The sequence below is a fragment of the Girardinichthys multiradiatus genome, chromosome 8 (genome assembly GCF_021462225.1).
Source record: "Girardinichthys multiradiatus isolate DD_20200921_A chromosome 8, DD_fGirMul_XY1, whole genome shotgun sequence".
Taxonomy (NCBI): domain Eukaryota; kingdom Metazoa; phylum Chordata; class Actinopteri; order Cyprinodontiformes; family Goodeidae; genus Girardinichthys; species Girardinichthys multiradiatus.
In genome coordinates this window covers 4,045,372-4,069,772 of record NC_061801.1, presented here as the reverse complement: position 1 = coordinate 4,069,772, position 24,401 = coordinate 4,045,372, and the positions used below count along the sequence as shown (strand labels likewise).

General features: G+C 41.6%; 1 protein-coding gene across 2 annotated transcripts in view; it reads right to left on the bottom strand.

The window, feature by feature from the left end:
- Nucleotides 1-4,813: 4,813 nt before the first annotated feature.
- chd1 (chromodomain helicase DNA binding protein 1) overlaps nt 4,814-24,401 on the bottom strand; it is a 159,990-nt gene continuing 140,402 nt past the window's right edge. For both annotated transcript variants that reach the window (XM_047372502.1, XM_047372503.1), the window contains exons 32-36: nt 22,560-22,738; nt 22,306-22,405; nt 20,905-20,956; nt 20,590-20,830; nt 4,814-6,170 (exon numbers count right to left, since the gene is read on the bottom strand). In XM_047372502.1, coding sequence (XP_047228458.1) covers nt 5,909-6,170; nt 20,590-20,830; nt 20,905-20,956; nt 22,306-22,405; nt 22,560-22,738 — 834 coding nt within the window. In that variant the 3' untranslated portion in view covers nt 4,814-5,908. The remainder of the gene's footprint in view (nt 6,171-20,589; nt 20,831-20,904; nt 20,957-22,305; nt 22,406-22,559; nt 22,739-24,401) is intronic.

Sequence of the window (24,401 nt, the reverse complement as noted above, 5' to 3'; positions counted from 1 at the left end):
TCTCCCGGATGTGGGGAAAACAGTAAAGGTGGACCCATCAGAGAACAATACATGTTTCACATTGTCCACAGCCCAAGATTTGCGCTCCTTGCACCATTGAAACCGACGTTTGGCATTGGCATGAGTGACCAAAGGTTTGGCTATAGCAGCCCGGCCGTGTATATTGACCATGTGGAGCTCCCAATGGACAAATCTGGTGGAAACCGGAGAGTTGAGGTGCACATTTAATTCTGCTGTGATTTGGGCAGCCGTGGTTTTATGTTTTTTTGATACAATCCGGGTTAACACCCGAACATCCCTTTCAGACAGCTTCCTCTTGCGTCCACAGTTAATCCTGTTGGATGTGGTTCGTCCTTCTTGGTGGTATGCTGACATTACCCTGGATACCGTGGCTCTTAATACATCACAAAGACTTGCTGTCTTGGTCACAGATGCGCCAGCAAAACACGCAACAACAATTTGTCCTCTTTTGAACTCTGGTATGTCACCCATAATGTTATGTGCATTTCAATATTTTGAGCAAAACTGTACTCTTACCCTGCTAATTGAACCTTCACGCTCTGCTCTTACTGGTGCAATGTGCAATCAATGAAGACTGGCTACCAGGTTGGTTCAATTTAGCCATGAAACCTCCCACACTAAAATGACAGGTGTTTCAGTTTCATTTTCCTACCCCTGTAAGTCTGACTACAAAGGGGTTGTCGCCATCTAGTGCAGGCTTCGTCTCAACGTCAGTGAAGAAACCAACGATCCTTCCTAGTTCTTAGGGGTGAGAGAGAGACTAACAGGTAAATCTAAAGGAAAGATGTTGTTGAAACATTTAGTTTTGTTTATCACGTGTGCCCAGATTGTGTTAATAATATGCTAGAAATTTCCACAATCTCATAATCTCCAGAAAGAGGTGGATAAATGAAGATTTCCATGGAATGTTTATACAAGATATAAATTACTTGTATGAGACTAACAACTCGTACCAATATGCAAAAATTGTATCCAAGTCCAGGAACATTTCTGGTTATGTATGCACTGAACTTCCTATCTCATCTAGCCAGCCCAGGTTGACAGCTAGACCAGTACCAGCGCCAAGAAATTAGTGTTTTATCAGAAACAGCGTTTCTGGTGTCAGTACCAGTTTCCGTGTGGTAATGTAACATTTTACAACTGTGATGTTACAGAGTTTAAACAAGTCAATGTTACAACCCCTGTGTCCAACTATGTGGAGCTTCTTGCAGGTTCCCATTTTTCTCATTGTGTCGTAGGCACCGGTTCCATCCCAGTGGGGACTATTCCAATGTGCATGTGTAACACGACTTACTATTATTCTTCACACCAAGCTGGAACAGGGGGAAATGTCCATGATCTAAAGGGCATTTATACAATAGATGGATTTCACTGGATGTGTGGAACTGCCATTTATTGGCAGTTGCCTCCAAGTTGGAGTGGTATTTGTGCAACTGTTTATGTCACTGATCACACTTATGTCATTTCAGTTCAACCTTCCCTAAATAGGAATATGAGGGAACTCATCTATGTGAAGCCACATGACAGTGTGTGGGGATCAGATATTCCTGAGGACTTCAAGCATAGATCAACAGGAAATAAGATTTTGCTAAATTTATTCCCATGGTTGGGAGTAGGAAAGAACATGCTTAGATTGGAAACTATAGATTATCGACTGGGACTGTTTGTTAATGCAACCACAAAAGCTCTTACAGCACTGTCTACAGAAGTCACAGCTCTTCAAACCATGGTGTTGCAGAACAGGATGATTTGGTTGGGGGAGTTTACACTCTCCTGAACAAGACCTGCTGCACCTACATCCCTGATGAGACCAATGGCGAAGATAGACACAGAGTGAGCGATGCAATACACCAATTAAATGAAATTAAAAGGGGTATGCAGCAGGATGTCCATCCCGGCCGAGGAAGCCTTTTTTTGTGGCTTACTTCAGAACCATGGTGGCAACTGTTTTTGAAAATCATGAACCCTGTCATGGTTGTGTTATAGTTGTTTGCCTTTTTACTCGTATTTTTTACTTGTTCCCTGTATCAGCGCAATGATATTAAGGATGGTTGGAGGAATTGTTGATACAATGTTGTCCCAGGATTACCAACTTCTGGACAAGGACCAGGACTATGTCATTTTGGAGGAGGAGTCACTAAACTTAACAATAGTTTAATGTTTAATGAGGTGTATGCATAAAGCTTTTTGGAAGTGTTTACATGGATGTGATATTAAACTAACCAATAATAAACAGGAGGGAATTGTTGGAAAAATGTATATAAGTTATCATTGTTTAGTTTAAATCATGTTTATGTCTGAAGTTCTACTCTAGTTAAGATGATTCCAATGATTGCTTTTTTAGTGTGAAAAAGTGTTTGTGGAAGGTTAAGGCATGCGGTCTGGAGTGGCTCACTCTCTGGACATGACAAGCTAATACCATATTTGGGAATGACTAAACTTTTAGGTTGAAATCTCTGTAAGAATTGGCTGAACCAATTCTAGCTTTTTGCTTGTAGGAATGTGAGTTGTAAATAAAAGGCTGGTGCAAGGATTTCTCCCTTTGTGAGAAGGAAGTTGCTGTTCTGGCAGCAGATGGTCTCACTCTTGCAAGTCAAACTTACTTGGTTCACTTGTCTTTTTTTACACTTGTCTGTGTTTATCAGCTTTCTAACTCTAACACCATCTTAGTTTTAAACCATAGGCAGTGTTTGTGATCACTTTGTACAGTCCAACACTGTGCTTGTCCCACAGCTATTGAACAGAGAAGCTGCAAAGATTAACACTAACTGCTAATATAAACATGGCAACAGTATTCTAATTCTAATATATTCTAATAATATTCTAGTATTCTAATAGTATTTTCAGACTCTGCTGTTGTTGGTAGTTTTCAGCCGTTTTATACAGCACAGAATCATTTTAACATGGGGCATAAATGTCAATGAACTTATGTTATTCTAGTGCTAACCTGACTTTTTAATGAAGTTAATGTTTTGTGCATTTTGTTTTAGATTAGGCAGAATGAAACCCAAAATAATTCCTGAATTTTAAACTCAGCCAAAGATCAAAGTTTATTCTTCTGGCCCATCTAAGAAGTGGTGCCGAGATGGAACCACTTCATCAGAGAAACCAGTTTGGTTTCACTATCTTAATGAGACTGGGCATGTTTGCTTTCAGGTAAACTTAGTTGACAAGGCCATTAATCTTCCTTTGTTTTATGGAAATATGATTAAATGATTTGTGTACTAAATCTTTTGTCACGTGTATCATAAAAATACAATCTGAGATCATTACTGACAAAAGGAAAGTCGTTTATAAAATGATCTCTGATATACAATGGATGGAGCTCGATTATTAATGGATTTATATGGACGGACAATTTTAAATTCTATTCTGGATTTAACAGGGAGACGATAAAATGTAAAAATGATCCGTTTAATTTTTATCAGAACTCCTGCTGCAGCATTTTGGATAAGCTGAATACTTTTAACTGCATTTTTTGGACTTCCTAATAGTGAGGAATTAGAATGGATTAAGGTTCGGGGATTGGGACAGCCACTCCATAACTGATTTTGTTGGGCCCGGAAGCAAGATACTGGTTGCTTACTGGTGAGTTTACCGGTTGTTGTCTTGTTGAAACACCCATTTCAAAGTCATTATCTCTTTGGAATAAGGCAACTTGACCTATTCCAAGTATTTTCATATGCGTAAACTGATCCATGATCCCTTTTATGTGGAAAAATAGGCCTAAAGCTATAGTAAGAGAATCCTCATATCATGATGCTTGAAGCAACACGCTTCCTGTCTTCAGAGCGCACTGTGGCTTCAATTCAGAGTTGGGGGCCGTCTGACAAACTGTGGCCCTTGGACCCAAAAAGAACAATCTCTCGCATCAGTCCACAAAGTGTTTCTCCAATTCTCTTTAGGCCAGTTGATGTGTTCTTTGGCAAATTACATCCTCTTCAGCATATCTTTTAACAATGGGATTTTGTTGATTATCTTCACACAGGCATCTTCTAATTGTGAAAGTTCACACCATTAACTTCAGGCCTTCTTTGATCACCCTGGAACTGATCATTGCCTGATTCTTTATCACTTTTGCAATTGTTTGATCCAAGGATTGGAGATCATTTTAACTGAGCAGGCCATCATTTTCTGCACTTTATACGATTTCCCACTCAACATTTTATTGTACGCTGTTCTTCTGAACAATACCTGGACCCAATTTTGTCAGGTGCATGCATATAATGAAGGTTGGTTCTGTTGGATTACTATGATTCTACTACACTTACTAGTAAATTATTTGCCGTGTGGTAATAGGATTTCTACCAAAACAGTGATTGATCTTAGTCTAGTTTGACTGCTGTTACATATAACACAACTGTAAATGATATGTCCTGGTCAAAAATAACACCAAGGTTCTTTACTTTATTACCAGAGGCCAATTTAATGCCACCCAGACAAAGTAAACAGGCTGTTTGCTTCTCAGAGGCTCTGGTCCTCAGCAGAACTTCTGATTTGTCTGAATTTAAAAACAGAAACTATAACGGGATCCAGGCTTGATGGTGAGATAGAACCAGTTTGGTTTTACTACCTTAATGAGACTGAACGTGTTGAATTTAGATAAATTTAGCTAGCTAGGCCATTAATTTTCCTTTGTAGTATGGAAAGCAGAACATATGATTAAAGGCTTTGTGTACTAAAACTACTGTTATGTCTCCTATGGATGATGAGCCATTGACAAAGCCTTCAATGGATCAATATAGAACTATAAGAGAAAAACAGGAGTTTGTAAAAGAAGGTTACATGCGAGTACAGCAAGAGATTTTAATAATTTTATAAACGACTATATAAAAAACAGCCCATAAAAACACATGCACTTTCAGTGTAAATTCCTTTGGAAATATATAGGAAATTTATACAAGTTTAAACCTTAACAGTGACTTCATTCAGCTGGGTGGTTCACAACAAATATACCTGGCTGCATAGACACATCGACAATATTATTGCCTACATGGAAAATGGATCAAAAAGTAAAAAATATAAATCAAGCTAATTTAAATTCTTACAGGGGCTTCTGCTTAGACTATACTATACAAATGTGATGAAGGTCAGCTTCCACTTTTCATTTCACCACACTAAAGAATTTTGCAGTAGTGAAAAAAGTGAACCTTCCCTTTAAAAATACATTCTGAGGTTATCACTATGTCCAAAGGAAACTCACATGTAGAATGATGAAAAAGCCTGAGTTAAGAGGAAAGTGAAGTCATAATAATAAGCCTGAGGAAACAGTCCACTGATTCACTATTTTACAGAAGTAACATAAAAAATATGTACAAAAGCATTATTTTAGGTAAAAAAACATTCAGGTTACATTTTTATTTATGTTAATTTACAAAATTGCTGGTGGGAAAAACTGAAAACTAACAAAATCTTCTAAATGAGGTACTGCAGGTGTTGAGCCTGAGTCCAGACTGGATTAAACCAGACACCTCTACATCACGGTTTACATTACTAGCGGCTTCTTACCATTTTAACACTTAGATAAGGAAGATGATCACATGAAGCCTTGACACAAAAACAAGCACTAAGAGCAGTTAAATAAGATACAGTGTCATTTGCTGGGAGGAATTGGAGGCAGCATTAAGGGTCAATTGTCTCCACTTCAAGCTTTAGGATAGTAACAGCATTTTGCTGAGAGGATCATTTTGCCCAAAGGAACAACTCCTTGGTGTTTTTTTGTTTTTGTTGAGGTCCACCGATTGTAGACCCTACCACTGTTGCTGAGAAATGAACAAACTGACACACAGTGCTTCAAACAGCTTCAGGGTTGGGGTCCCTAGTCAACGTAAGGCATATACTGTGTTGCTGAGTCTAGGACTTCTGCTGTAGAACCAACCAGCTCCTGCTATGTCTTACGGCTGCTCCAGATCTGCTCTGGCGTACTCTTGTGGTCTGACGAATTGTCAAATGGTGAGTGAGAGTCACAAGGTGAGCGTTCATTTCGAGGAGAACGAGTCCCACTTGCTGATGCTCGATCTGTTTGCCAGTCCGAGTGATAGCTGTAGGATGAATGGTAGTCTGAATGGGAAGGATCCTTTACTTCCTGTCGATGGTCTTTGTTGGTGCGGAAATCCTCGAGTTTCCTATGCTTACTGTCGGTATAATATCTGAAACACATCAGAATTAGTTTGTAAACCTTGAGCAGATAATGCTAAAAAGATAATAAAAAAAGACAGATGTATGCTTTACCCTGTGATCTCTTAATTCATTGGTTATCAGTTAGTTCTAAACATTTAAAAAATAAATGGTTTTAAATCTAATACTAAAACATGTTTATAAACTGATCATGTCCTATTATGCTCAAGTATACTTTACATGATTGTAGTTCAAGCTGCTGTAGCAGGCACAAACTGACTACCAACCAAAGAACAGCTTTTTTTTTTTTTTTTTAAATAAAAAGGCCTTATCTTACCACAATGAACCTCTTTCATTAGTTTGTGTATTTTTCACCAATTAACATTTCAACATTAGCTACAGTCCCTTGCAAACATATTTAACACCCCCCATTATTTTTCAGCTTTTGTTACCTCACAACCTAGAATTAAAATGGATTGTTGAGTTTTCTCCATTTCATTTACAGAACATGCCCACAAATTTGAAGATTTATTTATTTATTTTTATTGTAAAGCAAACAACAAATAGGACAAAACAACAGAAAACATCAGTGTACATAACTGTTCACCTCCTTAGAAGTCAGTACTTTGTAGAGACAAAGTCAATTAGAGCTGCAAGAGGCTTTAGATAAGTCTCTATGAGCTTGCCACATCTTGCCAGTGGGATATTTGCTCATTCCTCAAGACAAAACGTCTCCATCATGTTGGATAGTTTTAATGTGTGAACAGCGATCTTCCAAGTCTAACAGATTCTCAATTGGATTGAAGTCTTGGCACATTCCATTTCCAGTCACTGCTCCTGAAAAACACCCCCAAAGCATGATGCTGCCACCACAATGTTTCACTGTGGGGATGAAGTTGTTGTGGTGATGTGATGTGTTGGGTTTGCTCCAGACATAATGGTTGGCAGGAAGTTCAATTTTTTTCTCATCGCATCTTTCTCCATACATTTAGAAAGTTGCTCACATGCCTTTTGGCATATTCAATACATGCCTTCTTATTTTTGACATTAAGTAATGGTATTTTTCTGCCCACTCTTCCATAAAGCCCAGTTCTATGGAGTATATGGCTTACTGTGGTCCTATGGACTGATAATCTAGTCTTTGCTGTGGAACTCTGCAACTCTTTCAGGGAAACCTTTTGTGTCTGTGCTCCCTCTGATACCTCTGGAAAACCCTAAGCATCCTCTTCATGAGACTGTTGTACAACAAGAATGTTAACTTTACAGTATTAGGCACAGTTAGAGATCCAGAGGGTAGATTTATAATAATACAAATATCTATACATAACCAAAAGATATGTATTGTCAATATATACAGGGGTTGGACAATGAAACTGAAACACCTGTCATTTTAGTGTGGGAGGTTTCATGGCTAAATTGGACCAGCCTGGTAGCCAGTCTTCATTGATTGCACATTGCACCAGTAAGAGCAGAGTGTGAAGGTTCAATTAGCAGCGTAAGAGCACAGTTTTGCTCAAAATATTGAAATGCACATAACATTATGGGAGACATACCAGAGTTCAAAAGAGGACAAATTGTTGTTGCATGTCTTGCTGGCGCATCTGTGACCAAGACAGCAAGTCTTTGTGATGTATCAAGAGCTACGGTATCCAGGGTAATGTCAGCATACCACCAAGAAGGATGAACCACATCCAACAGGATTAACTGTGGATGCAAGAGGAAGCTGTCTGAAAGGGATATTCGGGTGCTAACCCAGATTGTATCCAAAAAACATAAAACCACGGCTGCCCAAATCACGGCAGAATTAAATGTGCACCTCAACTCTCCTGTTTCCACCAGAACTGTCCGTCGGGAGCTCCACAGGGTCAATATACACGGCCGGGCTGCTATAGCCAAACCTTTGGTCACTCATGCCAATGCCAAACGTCGGTTTCAATGGCGCAAGGAGCGCAAATCTTGGGCTGTGGACAATGTGAAACATGTATTGTTCTCTGATGAGTCCACCTTTACTGTTTTCCCCACATCCGGGAGAGTTACGGTGTGGAGAAGCCCCAAAGAAGCGTACCACCAGACTGTTGCATGCCCAGAGTGAAGCATGGGGGTGGATCAGTGATGGTTTGGGCTGCCATATCATGGCATTCCCTTGGCTCAATACTTGTGCTAGATGGGCACGTCACTGCCAAGGACTACCGAACCATTCTTGAGGACCATGTGAATCCAATGGTTCAAACATTGTATCCTGAAGGCGGTGCCGTGTATCAGGATGACAATGCACCAATACACACAGCAAGACTGGTGAAAGATTGGTTTGATGAAAAATGAAAGTGAAGTTGAACATCTCCCATGGCTTGCACAGTCACCAGATCTAAATATTATTGAGCCACTTTGGGGTGTTTTGGAGGAGCGAGTCAGGAAACGTTTTCCTCCACGTAGTGACCTGGCCACTATCCTGCAAAAAAAATGGCTTAAAATCCCTCTGACCACTGTGCAGGACTTGAATATGTCGAAGACGAATTGACGCTGTATTGGCCGCAACAGGAGCCCCTACACCATACTAATAAATTATTGTGGTCTAAAACCAGGTGTTTCAGTTTCATTGTCCAACCTCTATATGCCCCAAATGTTGATGGCCTGCCATTCCTCCATTTTTTTCAAACAATTGGATTGCTCACTTCTTCTTGGAGGTGATCTCAACTTTGGTCTGAATGAAAAAAGACAGGCTGACCACAACAGGGACTCAATAAACAATATATGAGTGATTACAGACTTTGCGACGCATGGCGATCTCTTCACCCTAATCACAACGAATATACTTTCTTCTCACATGTCCATCACTCTTACTCTCGTCTGGATTATTTCTTAGTCAGCAGCTTGTTGCTGATTGACATTTCAGACACTGAGATACAACCTATAGGTATCAGCGATCATGCTCCCGACTCCTTAACTCTAGTACATAAGAAAGAAAACCCACAAAGCAAAAACTGGAGGTTTAATAAGGATGAAGATTTTAAAAAATATTTTAAAGAAGAGTGGACTTCATATTTGGAGTTTAATGACCTCCTGGGAACATCAACATCTGTTCTCTGGGAGGCAGGGAAAGCAATGATAAGAGGTAAAATAATCTTATTCTCATCACATAAGAAGAAAAAAGAAAAACGTATTCAGGAATTAGAAGAAACCATTAAACTGTAGGAAGCTTCCCAGGAAGATTAATTGCTGGGCAAACTATGTAAAGCAAAACTAGAATTAAATGAAATTATTGACAAAAACCCAATTCTTAGTACAAAGATTTTGAATATAAAACTTTGAACATGGCAATAAATCAGATAGCTTTTTATCCAACCAGCTAAAAATAAAGAAAGAAAAGACAACTATATTTGCTGTTAAAGACTCAACAGGGAGTACAGTTTATGACCCTGAAAGAATAAACAGCACTTTCAGAGATTTCTACCAAGCTTTATACTCACAACAGATAGACCCATCAGATAACGACATTGATCAATTTATGGATAAAGTAACACTTCCTAAGTTATCAGAAGCTCTCACAAGCATAGTCAATAAAATGGCTCCAGGCCCAGATGGATTCCTAACAGAGTTCTACAAAGAAATCTGGAATATTTTGGCTCCAACATTCCAAAGAATGTTGCAGGAAACCAAAGAAAATGGCAGACGTCCGCCTAATATAAATTCTGCCAACATCACTCTCTTGTTAAAACTAGCAAATGACCTAATACTTCCTACCAGCTACCATCCCATATCCCTTATTAACGTTGATCTTAAAATAATCTGTAAAGCCCTCGCAAAAAGAATAGAAAAGGTAACTCATAATACATCCTGACCAAACTGGTTTTATAAAAGGGAGGCATTCATCCACAAATTCACGCAGATTACTTAATTTAATAGACTATTCCCACAGTAAAAATATTGAGACTAATATATTATCTCTAGATGCAGAAAAGGCATTTGTTCAGTTAACTGGAAATTCTTGTTTGCAACCTTGACTACATTTGGTTTTGGAAACTCTTTCATAAACTGGTTAAAAATATTATACAGTTCTCCAGCAACATGTATCAGGACAAATAACATCTTCCAGCTTCTATCTTCAGAGGGGCACCAGGCAGGGATGCCCACTTTCCCCCTCATTATTTGCTATTTTTTATTGAAACACTAGCAGCAGCAATCAGACAAACTAAAGATATTAAAGGCATAAAATGCATGAATATTGAACATAAAATCAGTCTTTATGCAGATGATGTATTACGTTTTCTCCAGCATTCGCAAACCTCTATTTCTCAGGTAATTGGATTGATAAATTCTTTCTCAAGAATTTCGGATTATTCTATAAATTGATTAAAATCTACAGTCTTCCGCTTATCCGGGACCGGGTCGCAGGGACAGCAGATTCAGCAGAGACAACCAGACCTCCCTCTCCCCAGACACCTCTTCCAGCTCCTCCGGGTGGAGCCCAAGGTGTTCCCAGGCCAGCCGAGAGACATAGTCCCTCCAGCGTGTCCTGGGCCATCCCCTGGTGGGACGTGCCTGGAGCACCTCCCGAGGAAGGCGTCCAGGAGGCATCCGGTATAAATGCCCGAGCCACCTCAACTGGCTCCTCTCAATGTGGAGGAGCAGCGGCTCTACTACGAGCCCCTCCCGGATGGCCGAGCTCCTCACCCTATCTCTAAGGGAGTGCCCGGCCACCCTACGGAGGAAGCTCATTTCAGCCGCTTGTATCCGGGATCTCGTTCTTTCGGTCATGACCCAAAGTTCATGGCCATAGGTGAAGGTAGTAACATAGACCGACCGGTAAATTGAGAGCTTTGCTTTTCGGCTCAGCTCTCTCTTCACCACAACGGACCGGCACAGTGACCCCATTACTGCGGCAGCCGCTCCATTCTTCCCTCACTCGTGAACAAGACCCCGAGATACTTAAACTCCTCCACTTGAGGCAGGAACTCCCCTCCAACCTGAAGAGGACAAGCCACCCTTTTCCGGTCGAGTACCATGGCCTCGGACTTGGAGGAGCTGATCTTCATCCCAGCCGCTTCACACTCGGCTGCGAACCGCCACAGCGCATGCTGTAGGTCTTGGCTAGAGGGGGCCAGCAGGACCACATCATCTGCAAAAAGAAGAGACGAAATCCACTGGTCCCCAAACCAGACCCCCTCCGGCCCTTGACTGCGTCTAGAAATCCTGTCCATAAAAGTTATGAACAGGACCGGTGACAAAGGGCAGCCCTGCCGGAGTCCAACATGCACCGGGAACAGGTCCGACTTAGTGCCGGCAATGCGGACTAAACTCCTGCTCAGCTCGTACAGGGACCGGATGGCCCCTAATAAGGGGTCCCCCGATTCCATACTCCTGGAGCACCCCCCACAGGGCATCACGAGGTTCCACAAAACACATGTGAACCGGTTGGGCAAACTCCCATGAACCCTCGAGTACCCCGTAGAGGGTATAGAGCTGGTCCAGTTTTCCATGGCCGGGACGAAAACCACACTGCTCCTCCTGAAGCCGAGGTTTGACTATCGGACGGACTCTCCTCTCCAATACCCTGGCGTAGGCCTTACCAGGGAGGCTGAGGAGTGTGATCCCCCTGTAGTTGGAACACACCCTCCGATCCCCCTTCATAAGAAGGGGGACCACCACCCCAGTAGAGGGTGACACGGGAGTGGATTTTCTCTCCTGTCCCATCCCGCTCCCACAGAAAAATGTCTTGTCCCATCCCAATCCCAGGCCAGCATAACGAAAAAAATCCTGTCCCATCCCACTCCTGGTAAATTGACTCCCACTCCCATCCCGCTCCCATTTAGAACGACTCCCACTCCTGTGCCACTCCCATTTTTGTTTTCTTCATTTAGTCTTTTGGCAATTTCTTTGAAGGACCAGTTAGGTCCCTGTTTTTAGCTGTAGTAAAGGCCAGTTAAAGTAAAAAGAATAATAATGAAAAAATAATAAAATATCAAACAAGGAAACAGACCATGCCTATCTTAGTTGAATAAACAAAATGTACCTAGTTGTATTTTACTCATTTATTAAGTGATTGTTTCCTTTGAACAAGGACAGTACTTTTATGTTTCAAATTGCTGAAATTAAAGAAAAATGCAGCTAGCAAGAGAACTGTACTCGGTGAACAAAAGTGCAAAAAGGCATTACCTTCATAATTTAGAAACTGTACCTCAATGGTTCACAGCCCTGGTCCCCAGGGACCCCTTCCCTGCAAGTTTCAGATGTGTGTCTGCTCCAGAACACCTGATTCAAATTCTGACATGATCTCCTATACAGGCATCAAGAATGGAGGGTCAAACTGGACAAATGTAATACAATAAAATCATCATTAAATAAATAAATGTTGTGAATGTCCAATAAGTGAAGTAAATGTAACATGAAAGAAATGTAACATTAAATGTGCCATTAAATTAAAGGTACCATTTATTTATTTAATACATCATTAGAAACAATAAATGTACCATTATATCATGAAATAGACTATTATGCAATTAAATGTGCCACTGAATAATTAAGTATAATTTTAAAGACCACATGACGTAATTAGTGGTACACATAATATTTAATGATGTATTAAATAAATTGTACATTTAATGGTACATTCAATTTTTTTCTATTTCACAACATATTTATTTAATATCTTCCCTTGATGAAGCCTTTCTATACGAAGTCCGCAAGGGGACAAGGGGGGATTTTTTTCTTTTTTGCGTTCTCACGCAATAGTCTTTGCGTTATTTCGCAATACTTTGTGGGTTAGTTTCCAAACCAGATAACTGCAAAAATGAAACAAACACTACACCCGTTTTGAGATTTATTAAGTTTTATTTTGAAATCAGCCTTAAATAAAATTATCTTCAAATCAGATTAAAAGACAGTTTTTATCCACTAGCTGTCAAACAAACTACTGGACAATAAAACTGCACGAAACCCCATCTGTGACACTTTGTTTGCTTATTGCTGCTGCATGATGTGTACTTTTTTTTTGTACGCCATTAGTGTTTTTGTTTTTATCGTGATTTGAACGGTTCTTCTTATCCTAAGCATTTCATCGCATTGTTTACTGCGTGTTAACCTGCATATGACAAATAAACCATATCAATCACATATCAGTGCTGTTTGTTTTATGAGCAGTTTGTCATCTGTGCTGCTGTTCCAAATTGCCAAACGCAAAAGTATTGCGTGGGGACGCAAAATAAATAAATTTCCCCATGTCCCCTCACGGGCTTCCGTACCTTACCTCTTAAATCTTTAGTGCACATGCAGCAACTTTGTTGGTCAGATGAGACTTGACACATGTTGGTACTTTTGGTTTGATGAATGAAGAGATGCAGGGCTGATTTAATCCAGAATTTGTCTTACCAGTGTCCCTTAATCACTGGTGAACTTGATTACAACTAAACACGTTTTACAAGCAGCAGACTGCGTGGTAACAGCGCTACATTCAACTCTCCTGAAGTTCGGTAATATTTGCGACTTTCCTGTCAGCTCTATGAGTTTAATAGATAAGTCCTTATTTCTGACTTTACGTTACAAATCCAATTTTACCACGTCCAGTTCTCCACCTGCGTTTGCTCCCTCCATTCCGAACGCAGGTGGAAAACATCGATCAGAAGCACTGTTGGCTTGTGGGTCGTGTAGTTCATTTGACTCGCATAGGCTTCTTGGAAAAAAATTACACAATGGCGGCGTCGATTCAAGTTTTTTTTTTCTTAAAGTTTATAACAAAGTCTCAGTTTTACATTTCCAAAGACAAGACAAGATCCTAGTTTATTTTCCCTCCTATTGGTTAGCTCCTGCTCCCGGCTGCTCCCGTTAATTTTTTATCCTGTACCGTCCCAATCACGTGATCTTTACTGATGCTGTCTCCCGTCCCGCGGGATTCCCGTGGGAATCCCATGCAGACGTACACCCATCTGGAACAACCCTGACATCCTACAAAAAAATAATATACTGTAAATTCCGGATTATAAGCCGCTACTTTTTTCACACACTGAACACTGCAGCCTATACAACAGTGTGGCTAATGCATGTTTTTTTTCATGCTGCCAAAAACATTTTGGCTGATAACAGTAGACCAATCAAATTGATGAGTAGTTCAAAGAGGTCCAATGAACTTGTGCGATAAATCAAGAGCACTTTCACAATTCATTTATCGGTATTGTAAATCAGACATTTATATAACGGGTTTTGAAAGGCTGGACTGCTGTGTGATTAAGGGGACAGGGTGCGCTGAAGTGAGAGCGTCAACGAAGAGGCTGAAGTGAGTGTCAAGATCCTGAGGCTGTTCAATTCGGACACTGAAGAACAGGACTTTGATGGTTCCGGTGCGCAGGAAGAAGATGAAGAAGGCGAAAAAATGACTTTTGACCTGGTAGGTGTATATCAGTTAGGAGATATTGGAATGTTGTTCGTGCACTGTTCAGTAAAAATTCAGTTCATCCCATTTAACAGATTAACTATCCAATATGGGATGGACAAGACTATTTAGAATATAAACAAATTTAAATCTACATTAAAAATAAATTTAGGCTTAAAAACATTGGGTTACAAATGCCATCAAGTGTACTAGAGTACACTGTAACAGGTTATCTACACCTGTTCAGATGTTATGGTGCCAGATATTTGAAGACTTTTGAAAGTGTCTGAGATGTAATATTTCACCTTCCCCCTCAGTTTGTTTGTTGGGCAACTTAGATGATGTCACCATAGAGACGTATTTAGTTCACATGGTTTTCACTGCCTTTTGTATCGCTAAGAAAACGTCTTAAAATTAACCAGTACAGAAACCTTCTGTTGGATTATATAAGTCTTGAGACAGCCTCTGCCTCCACACTTTGGGCTGTTGCATGCTCTGGCACCCAGCTCGGTGGGCTTAGGGGCCTACTAAATTGGGGGGTAGGTACCATCTCATTCTAGGTGCTCAGTCCTTCAAGGAGTGTATTCTGCTGGCGAGGTGCCCAGGCAGCCATGGGAGGGGTGGGTGGTCTGGCCGGCAGGCCTGCTTGATACTGCGGCATGTGCCGTGTGGGGGTGTTGGTGGCCGGCATATTGGGGTACCTCCAGGGTTTGGGTGTGCCCAGTCCATGGCGTGCTGTGGTGACCTTCCTCCAATGTTTCCTTTTGTGGCTCTGGCTTAGCTGGGCTTCAGTTGGCGGTCAGGTGGGTGGGGTGGTGGAGCACGTCTTGTGCCTGCACTGGGCTTGCAAATTGTGCTTGGCCTGGAGCGGTTGGCTTGCCTGGCCCGTTTACCCGGCATGTTTCTCTCTCATGGACTGGCGGGCTGGGGTTGCTGGCGCTGTCTGGGCGGGCTTGGGGTGGGGGGATTGAGACGGTGGGCCCTGTTGCGTCTGTGGGCAGAGGCTGGGGTAGCGTTGCGTGGGGCCCTTGCAGTCACAGCACGTTGTGTGGCGGGGGTGCTTGGATAGGGGTTGTGTGGGGAGCTTGAGCTGTGTGGGTGTGGCTTCATCAGCTTTTCAGGGATGGAGCTGACCTTGTTGGGGGTGGACCTGTGGCGAAATTCATCTTGGGGTTCATGGGGGGTGGGGGGCTCATGAGGTTGAGATCAGAATTCATTGGAGGGTTGGGACCCTTTCATCCTGTGGCGGTTCTGATTGGCGGGCTCAATTGGACAAGGTAGACCCCTCTTTTGTATATGGCCCCCTCTCCGAATGAGGATGGGGATAGTTGGGGACTGGGTTGGAACTAGTGCTAGTCCTGGGTCCGAGGGCCAGTTGGCCCTATGGGATATCGGCACCTGGACCTGGGAGCATAGAGTATGAATGGGGAGAGTGAGTGAGTGTAAGATGTCTATTGTTGTTTGTCTTTACGTTGGGTGCATGGGTGTGAGTGTTTTATGTGTACACATGAGGGAGGGAATGTGTGATCATGACTCTGTGTGCCTGTTTTTTGTGTCAGGTTGGGTCTTGGACTGCTCCCTCTCCTGGATCAGTTAAGGCCCCCCCATTAAATGTGGGACCTATTTCCCCCCCCCACAACCTGCCGGTGGTTGTTGTCTCGGCCCACAGGTGTACTTGTAGTTCTCGGTGTCTGGGGCTGAGTGCTTTGGTGTGTACTTTCTTACTCCCGGTTGCTGCATGCTGGAGCCTGGACCCCTGGGCCTCTGCTTGGGGAGTGATATGTCCCGGGATCTTGGGTCTCTGGGTCCAAGCTGGATCTGCTCGGGCGTAGAAGGCTGCCGGCGGGGCCTGGGGGCTCGTCGCTGCAGCTCCCTAGGGCTTCTGCACTGTGGCTGCGGGGTGGTTCCCCTGGGACTCTCCCCTGCTCTTCTCTGGGGCGGTCCTCCTGGGGTTCCTGTGCTCTGGGGGGCATTTGGATGTCTGTGGCTCGGATCTCCTCTGTATCGGTATTGCATATTTTTATGGAGAAACGTATACACAAGCGCGCTCACACTCATACCTACAGTTGTTTAGATTGAGGCCTGAAGATGCACAACAAATGCACAAATGTTCTATATTGAGTCGCATTTACCACTAATGACATCTTGTATTCATAAGTACTGTGCAGTTTTTGGTAAAAAAAAAAGCTGTTATGTATGTTTCTGCAGGTGTTATCTTGTAATCTATTCATCCTTCTTTCTCACCTCCATTCTTTCTCCTTCACTCCCTTTTTCCTTTTTGTCCCACGTCTCTCTCTTTCCTGCTTCTTATGTTTTCGTTTCTGTCTTTGTGTCCATAACAACTGAAATAATCCCAAAGCACTCTCTAATAAAGTTTCTTTTATAAAAATAGAGCAGAGCATTAAAGAGTTAGCTGTAATGCTCCACTTGTGAAAGTCAATCTGCTTCTTCTTGGCACTTAGACAACAATTCTGAGTGCTACTCTGCCAGACAGAATCAGCTTTATTGCCAAGTTTGTACATACAAACAAGGAATTTGTCTCCGGTCAGGACACGGTTAAAAAAAGAAAAAAGAAATGGGTAACTTACAGGAGACACAACAGAGTGGAGGGAGAGTACAGAGCATAAGCATGGAGCACAAAAGTCCAAAAAGTCCAAAAAAGTTCACAAAGGCAACCTGGAGGCAAAGACGAAGATTTGGAGGTCAGCAGGGAGGCTAGAGGAACCCAAGGAGAGCCCTAGAAATGGGCGTGGGAGCCAGAGGAAGCCCCTAAGGAGCTCCGAAAGCGGCCACGGAAGGCTCACTGGAGCAATGGAGAGTGATGTGGAAGCTGATGAAACCCTCTGAGGCGCAGTGGATCAGGAACATTAGGTATGTTCACCTAGACAACCTTGTCTGAGATCACTGAGACAGGAACATGAAGCAAACCCACATGGACACCCTTGTTGGAGAATACTGAGACAACACGAGGTGGGTCCACCTAGACACCCTTGCTTGGGATCAGCGGATCAAGAACAAGAGGTGGGTCCTTCTTGTCTCCCTCTGTGAACTTAGGACTACAAACATGAGGCACTTGTCCTTGAACCTTTCGGAAAACCTGGAAAGAGGAACATGAGGCGAGTTGTCCTTGACCCCTCAGAGAACTTGCAAACAGGAATGTGAGGAAGATCATCATCAACCCCCTCCGAATTAAGAACAGGAACATGAAGCTTGAGAAAAGTCAATGAAAGCTGAAAAGGAGGTGCAGATGGCAATGATGACGATAAGACCAGAAGCGTCGATGGAAATGATGATGATGACTGAGTCAGAGGTGTAGATGGTGATGATGTAGAGGACGAAGGCTGAATTGTAAAAACCTCTGATGCCGCTGAAGACATGGGAGGAGCAGTAATTGCTGACAATAACGAGGAAGTGAGAACTGGCAGATTTTGTGGACTGCTGATAGATGCTGACGGGACAGCAGGAGGCACTCGAGAAAACTGAGCTTGGGACCCTGGCGACGACTAAGAAGAGGCTTTGGGTCTCAGTCAAAGATGAACAGGCTCTGGGGCTTCAGGCTGCGAGAAGCAGGATCTGGGTCTCTGAGGTGGTCTGCTGAAAGGTGCTGGAAAATGTGGGGGTGACACTAGGGAGATGGAGAAGTCAGCCAGACCCTCTGGGACTGGAGTGGAAGCCTTGTGATGGCGAGAGGATAAAGGAAGCGCCGGCAGGATCCTCAGGGAATGGAATGGAGGCACCAGCCGGATCCTTGGAAGATGCAGCGGAGGTGCCTGCTGAACCCTCAGGAATAGGAACGGAGGCAGCCAGCTGATGACTCAGTCTGTGACGAGCAGATGAGGAGACCGGAGGTGCTGAGACAAGTGGTGGAGAGGTTTGAAATTCAAGCACATGAGGCATAGTAGCCTGAGCTGGAGACCTCTGGGATCTGGGAGTGAATATTTTCATCAGAACTCTCTGGCAGTCAATCTTAGTTGATTCCAGAGTTAATTTAAACTGAGTTAGAACGCTCCCCTCATTCCTTTAATCGACTTTTTAAATGGTTAGCAACCTCCAGTCTTTCCCATGGTGAAATAGGAGTAACGAGAAGGTGTTGATATACCACAGCGATTACATGGCATCTTTTAACGCATCCGTCTGCTTGGTCGTAAAACTAGTTGGATTCTTCTGTCAAAAGATGTGGGTTGTTTGCAGGACTGCAGTGCATACAGGAGCTTGAAAGCAGCATGATGAGTCAAATTATTTATTAATGAGTGAAATGGCAAAGTTACATGAGAGACAGAACTTGGAGCGAAGGCAGAGTCACAGACATGGAATAGACAAACAGTAGAATCCAGTGATGAATAAAAACAACCAGAAAGCTAATATACAGGGAGAAAGTGAGGAGAAGGCATGGCAAGCAGGTGCAAATGAGGAACAGCTGAAGGAAGACCAATGAAGGCAGAGGAGCTGAGGGAGATAAGAGTAATGAGCAGAATCATTTAACACTAAAGGATCATGACACTTTCATTTTTCTTGCATATGCGCACCTCGCACACGAGTGGTCTCATTCGGCAGACATTTTTTGTTTATGGAAGCTTTCCATCAGTAAAATATTCACATCTATGTATCAGCAGCATATGCTATCATTAGTGGAAGTGAGAGCGTTGTGCAACATAAACAACCATCCAGTCGAAACACAGGGTGCTGAATAGTTAAATAGAATTTAACACAGCCTTGAGGCAGAAAATTTGCCTTGAGGAATTTTACTGATTGATGTACTTGAATCATTTGATGAATCATCTCAGCCCTAGGAGGTGTGTCGTGGGGATTGGTATGTTGTGATTTTTAATAATTTTGGCTGTTATGTGAGATAAGATGTGAGATGAGATAAAGCTTATAGTTAGTGGCTTAGGTTATCTTAAGCTATCTCTTTAGTTATGCTACTCCAATTTTGCATTATTTTCTGTTATTTCTGGTTTTAACCTCTGTTTTTTTTTCCTTGCATCTCTGAAGCTCCATAGAGCGAGCCAAGCACAGCCCCGCTCCAAGCACGCGCGCTACATCTTGTCCCCCACCACACAGTGCGCCACAACGGGGAAAACCTTTTCAAAATACCTATCTTTTCTGGGGCTGCACCGTGGCGCAGTTGGTAGCACTTTTGCCTTGCAGCAAAAAGGTTGAGTTTGAATCCTGCATTTTCTCCCCGTGCATGCATGAGTTCTCTCCGAGTACTCCACCTTCCTCCCAAAGTCCAAAAACATGACTGTTAATTGTTTACTCTAAATTGCCCTTCATATGAGTGCATGGTTGTCTTTCCTGTGTGTCAATGTGTTGCCCTGTGATAGACTGGTGACCTGACCAGAGTGCACCCCACCCTCTCGCCCAATGACTGCGGGAGATAGGATAGAAGATGAATGCAACCGAGGTCAGATCAGTTCCACTCACACACTTGCAGACTCAAATATTCACCCCATCTCACATTAATAGATCGTTGTACTGATTGCTATACAACTGAAATGGTTCATATCCAAATCTCAGTGCATCAAAAATATATTTCATCTCCCCTCCCTAATTAATTATGTAAAATGAACTAGCAATAGTTAAATATACTGATGCTTGCTGTGTTTCCGGTAAAAATTTAAATCAAAACTTGTTATGACGAAGGTTTTTAGTGATTTACCTGATTCTGCTGATAAACTATTGCTGGCTAATCAGCTAGCAATAGCTGTCTGAATGCTTTGCTACAAAGCTACAGATTATGCACCGTTTTTTCTCCAAAAATAGCATCTTGTATTTAATGGAATAAACACAAATGGCTATGAAAAGAATAAGAAGTCTAACAGTTTCTACTAGTAGTTATGATTTTGGCTCTGTGACAGACAGTCACCGTGTCAACACAGCGGTAGCACCAATGTGCTGTCCAAAGGTATGCCTATTTGTCAGGCATATCTCAAATTGTCAAAGTGTATGCAGGCAAGGCCGATTGCCAATATTTGGAACAAAAACATGCAAACATCAGTCAATCAGCAGGGAAATGATTTCGGTCTACTTCTACTTTAAAGTTAAGAAGTGGATAAGAAATATCTTCTTGTGTGAGTGTTCATGCTCACCTGTCCTGTCTGTCTCGGCTGTCTGCCCTGAAGTGGTCTCTGTGATCTTTCCCGTTGCTAAAAGTAGAGTGCGGTCTTTTCCTGGAGTCTACCACACTGGTCTTCTTGTGGTACTCAGAACTATGTCTGTCTTTATTGCCACTGCTTTCGTGATATCTACCAAAAGGCTGATTTCGGTCCGAGGTGTAGCTGTCTCTGCTGCTGTCATCTTGGTGGGAGTTGTCCTTCATCCTTTCAACATCTGTGTACAAAAAAACATACCCAAAATCAATGGATAACTCTTCTTAACTGGGTGTTTAGAAGACACTGACTTACCTGCATGCTTATAGCCTTCAGTGTTCATATTTCTAGTGTTCTGCTCCACAGCCTAAAGACAGAATATTCATGATAAATTTACAAGGTCTAAAAATAAGAATATGCTGAGGTAGATTTCTCAGTCATCCAGAAGTAGATGAACACTGAACTATTCTTGTTTCTTGAAGATTTTTCACCTCTCATCCAAACGGCTTCTTCAGTTCTGAATACGGCTGGAACAGGCTTATAAGCTGTGGTCAGAAAAATTACACAAATAGGACTCGTGGGAATATTCAGATCTTAAGGATAAGGGATACTTGTTTAAGGCATGAATGTGTGTATTTTTGGACAGAGAAGAAAGTTGTTTTAAGGAAGGAGTGAAAGAGCCCATCTATGTAAAACATGAAAAACCAAGATCTGCAGTCTTGATGGAATAGTATGATGGCTCTGAATTCAACACACAGTGCATCTGGAAAGTATTCACACCGCTGCAGTTCATCCACATTTAGTTACGTTACAGCCTTACTCCAAATGGTATCAAATTAATCTTTTCCTCAAAATTCTATGACAATGTAAAATAAATTTGAGATTGCAAATTTATTACAAATAGAAAAGGTAAAAATCACATTTACATAAGTTTTCACAGCCTTTGTTTAATACTTTTTTGATCCACCTTGGGCAGCAATTACAGCCTCAAACCTTTCTGGAAATGATGCCACAAGCTTAGCACACCTGTCTTTAGGCAGTTATGCCCATTCATCTTTGCAGTACATCTCAAGCTCCATCAGGTTGGATGGAAGACATCTCTCCAAAGATGTTCAAATGGATTCAAGTCTGAACTCTGGCTTGGCCACTCCAGGACATTCACAGAGTGGTTCTGAAGCCACTCATTTGAGATCTTGGCAGTGTGCTTTGAGTCGTTGTCCTGCTGGAAAAATTAACGTCTCTCAGTCTCACCAGTCTGAGGTCAAGGGCGCTCTGGAGCAGGTTTTCATCAAGGATGTCTCTGTAAATTGCTGCATTCACCTTCCCCTCTATCCTGACTAGTCTGCCAGTTCATGCTACTGAAAAACATCCTTATAGCATGACCCTGCCATTACCATACTTCACTGTAGAGATGGCCTGGTAATGAGTGGTGCCTGGTTTCCTTCAAACATAACACCTGGCATTCACACCAGAGTTCAATCTTTGCCTCATCAGAACAGAAATAGACCAGTACATAACAAAATGTGGAAGAAGTGCAGTGCTGTGAATACTTTAGCACTGTATAAGCCTGTTACTTCCAACCATATTTAAAACAGAAGATGTGCTTTGGATGAGAGGTGAAGTGTCTTTAACAACAAGATAAGTCCAGTTGCCTTCTATTTTAACATTTACCACTTAGATAAAATGAAAATGGTTTATTTTGGGGACTTTACATACTTGGACATTTTCTTGTCTTTTCTTGATTGCATGCTTATACAGTTTGTGTAGTTTTCTTGCATCAAACTCAGTGAATTTAGAGACAAATATCCACAGGTTCCTGTAAAACAAAAAGGTTAAATCAACCATGACTTTAAGCAAAAGCACTTTGGTCAGAAACTGTGATAGACTACTGATTTGATCTTGCACCTGCATGACAATTTAGCATATGTTTTTAGTTTGAGAAAATCAATGCATGCAATGTAAACACTAACTTTCTCCATTGTTTGATTTGATCAGGATTTGAATACTCCTTCAAGCACTGAGTGATGTGGTCTCCAATCTTTATGAGACACTGTCTGGTGTGTTCCAGCTGCTCACGTTCCGACAGGCCTTTCTCTGGTCTGTCCAGCTGCTTCAAAGCAGCTTTTACAGGTCGCATCCGCTCTTTACACTGCAACATTAAAAGAACGCTTTGTTCAAGCCACAAACACAGGTATATACTAGACATATACATGTAAATAGTTTCAGCCATATCTGCTCATGTTTAGGTTTTTTTCATTTGAACTGCTTTTTACTTTTCAGAAGATAATAAGGATAACCAAAGTATGAATGAAAGAACCCATTGAAATCACCAGTGTTTTCAGTTCATGAAAGCAACGTAGCGTCACTCTTAAATATGATTATTTGTTCAGTTTGTTAATGCACTATGACTCATCTACAAATTTAATTGTATTTGAAAAACATCTACAGTTTTTATAGACTGTGGGTGAAAGCAAACTATTTAATGAATTAGGTCTCACAGTCCGTCTCGAACATAATAAAAATGTTTTTGGATTTAATAGCTGACACTTTTATGACATTTTATAATAATATCAGAGATTGTGATCAATATGTCCTGTTTCCTTCTATTTGCAACTCTGTTTAAGTACTGTGAAATGAGCACTGTGATTAATTGGATGTGAATGTGTGAGCAGAAACTTCCTTTGCTTAATGCAACTCCCACAGACAAAGTAACCTGCTACAGCATAATAAAAGTCAAAAAGGCAACTATTTTGTTTTTCCCTTTTTTTGCAGACACTGAAAGGCTTTCAATTCTTTGGCTCCACAGTGTGGTGCATGGATAGGATTAGCCAGAAGGCCGCAGGCTTATGAAAAATTGACTGTGGTTCCAGAATCTAGACAGAACCAATTGTTTTCTACATCTCCAAAAAGTTTATTTCAGGCAGAGTCCTAAATAAAGAAAATACAAATGTGACAATACTACAAATCTGGAGTTGTCTGAGGTGAGAACTTTAAATTGATCAAAAACATTACATGTTATATTTCCTAATTAAGTTCTAATGAGTTCATTCCTGTGCTCATATAGTTTTTCTTGTGATTAAAAAAAGTAAAACAAAAAAGAAAGGAAAAACACAACTAATACTCTAGGGTGATATGATATACACTATATTGCCAAAAATATTTGCTCACCTGCCTTGACTTGCATGTTTTTAATTCAATTCACTTTCAATTCGCAACATGTCTCAAGGCGCTTACACAATTGATAAGCAATTATTTTTTGAAGAATTTTACATAACCAATTCAATTCATTTCAGTTTTATTTATATAGCGCCAATTCACAACACGTCATGTCACGGCACTTTACAAAGTCAATTCAATCGAATCATACAGAATCCAAGTCGGGTTCATACATTCCAATTAATCCGAACTATCAAACAATGCAGTAAAATTTTGTTTTTTATTCAAATTGGTTAGTTTTCCATCTAAGGAAACCCAGCAGATTGCATCGAATCACTGACTTGTAGCATTCACTCCTCCTGGATGAGCATTGACTGGGCAGCAATCCCTCAAACTGAGCAGGCATGTAGCAACAGTGGAGAGTAAAACTCCTATTTAACAGGAATAAAACCTCCAGCAGAACTAGGCTCAGTATTTGGGCTTTGAGAGAACAGAGCAGAGACACAAAAAGAACACAGAGGCACTAATCCAGTCGTACTTTCTGTAGAAAAGAAAAGTGAAACATTAATGGTTATAGCTCCTTTAATGGCGTCATCTAGGAGAGAAAGACGGCTAGGCAGATGAACTCTGAGCCAGTGTTCAAGTCTAGAGGATGA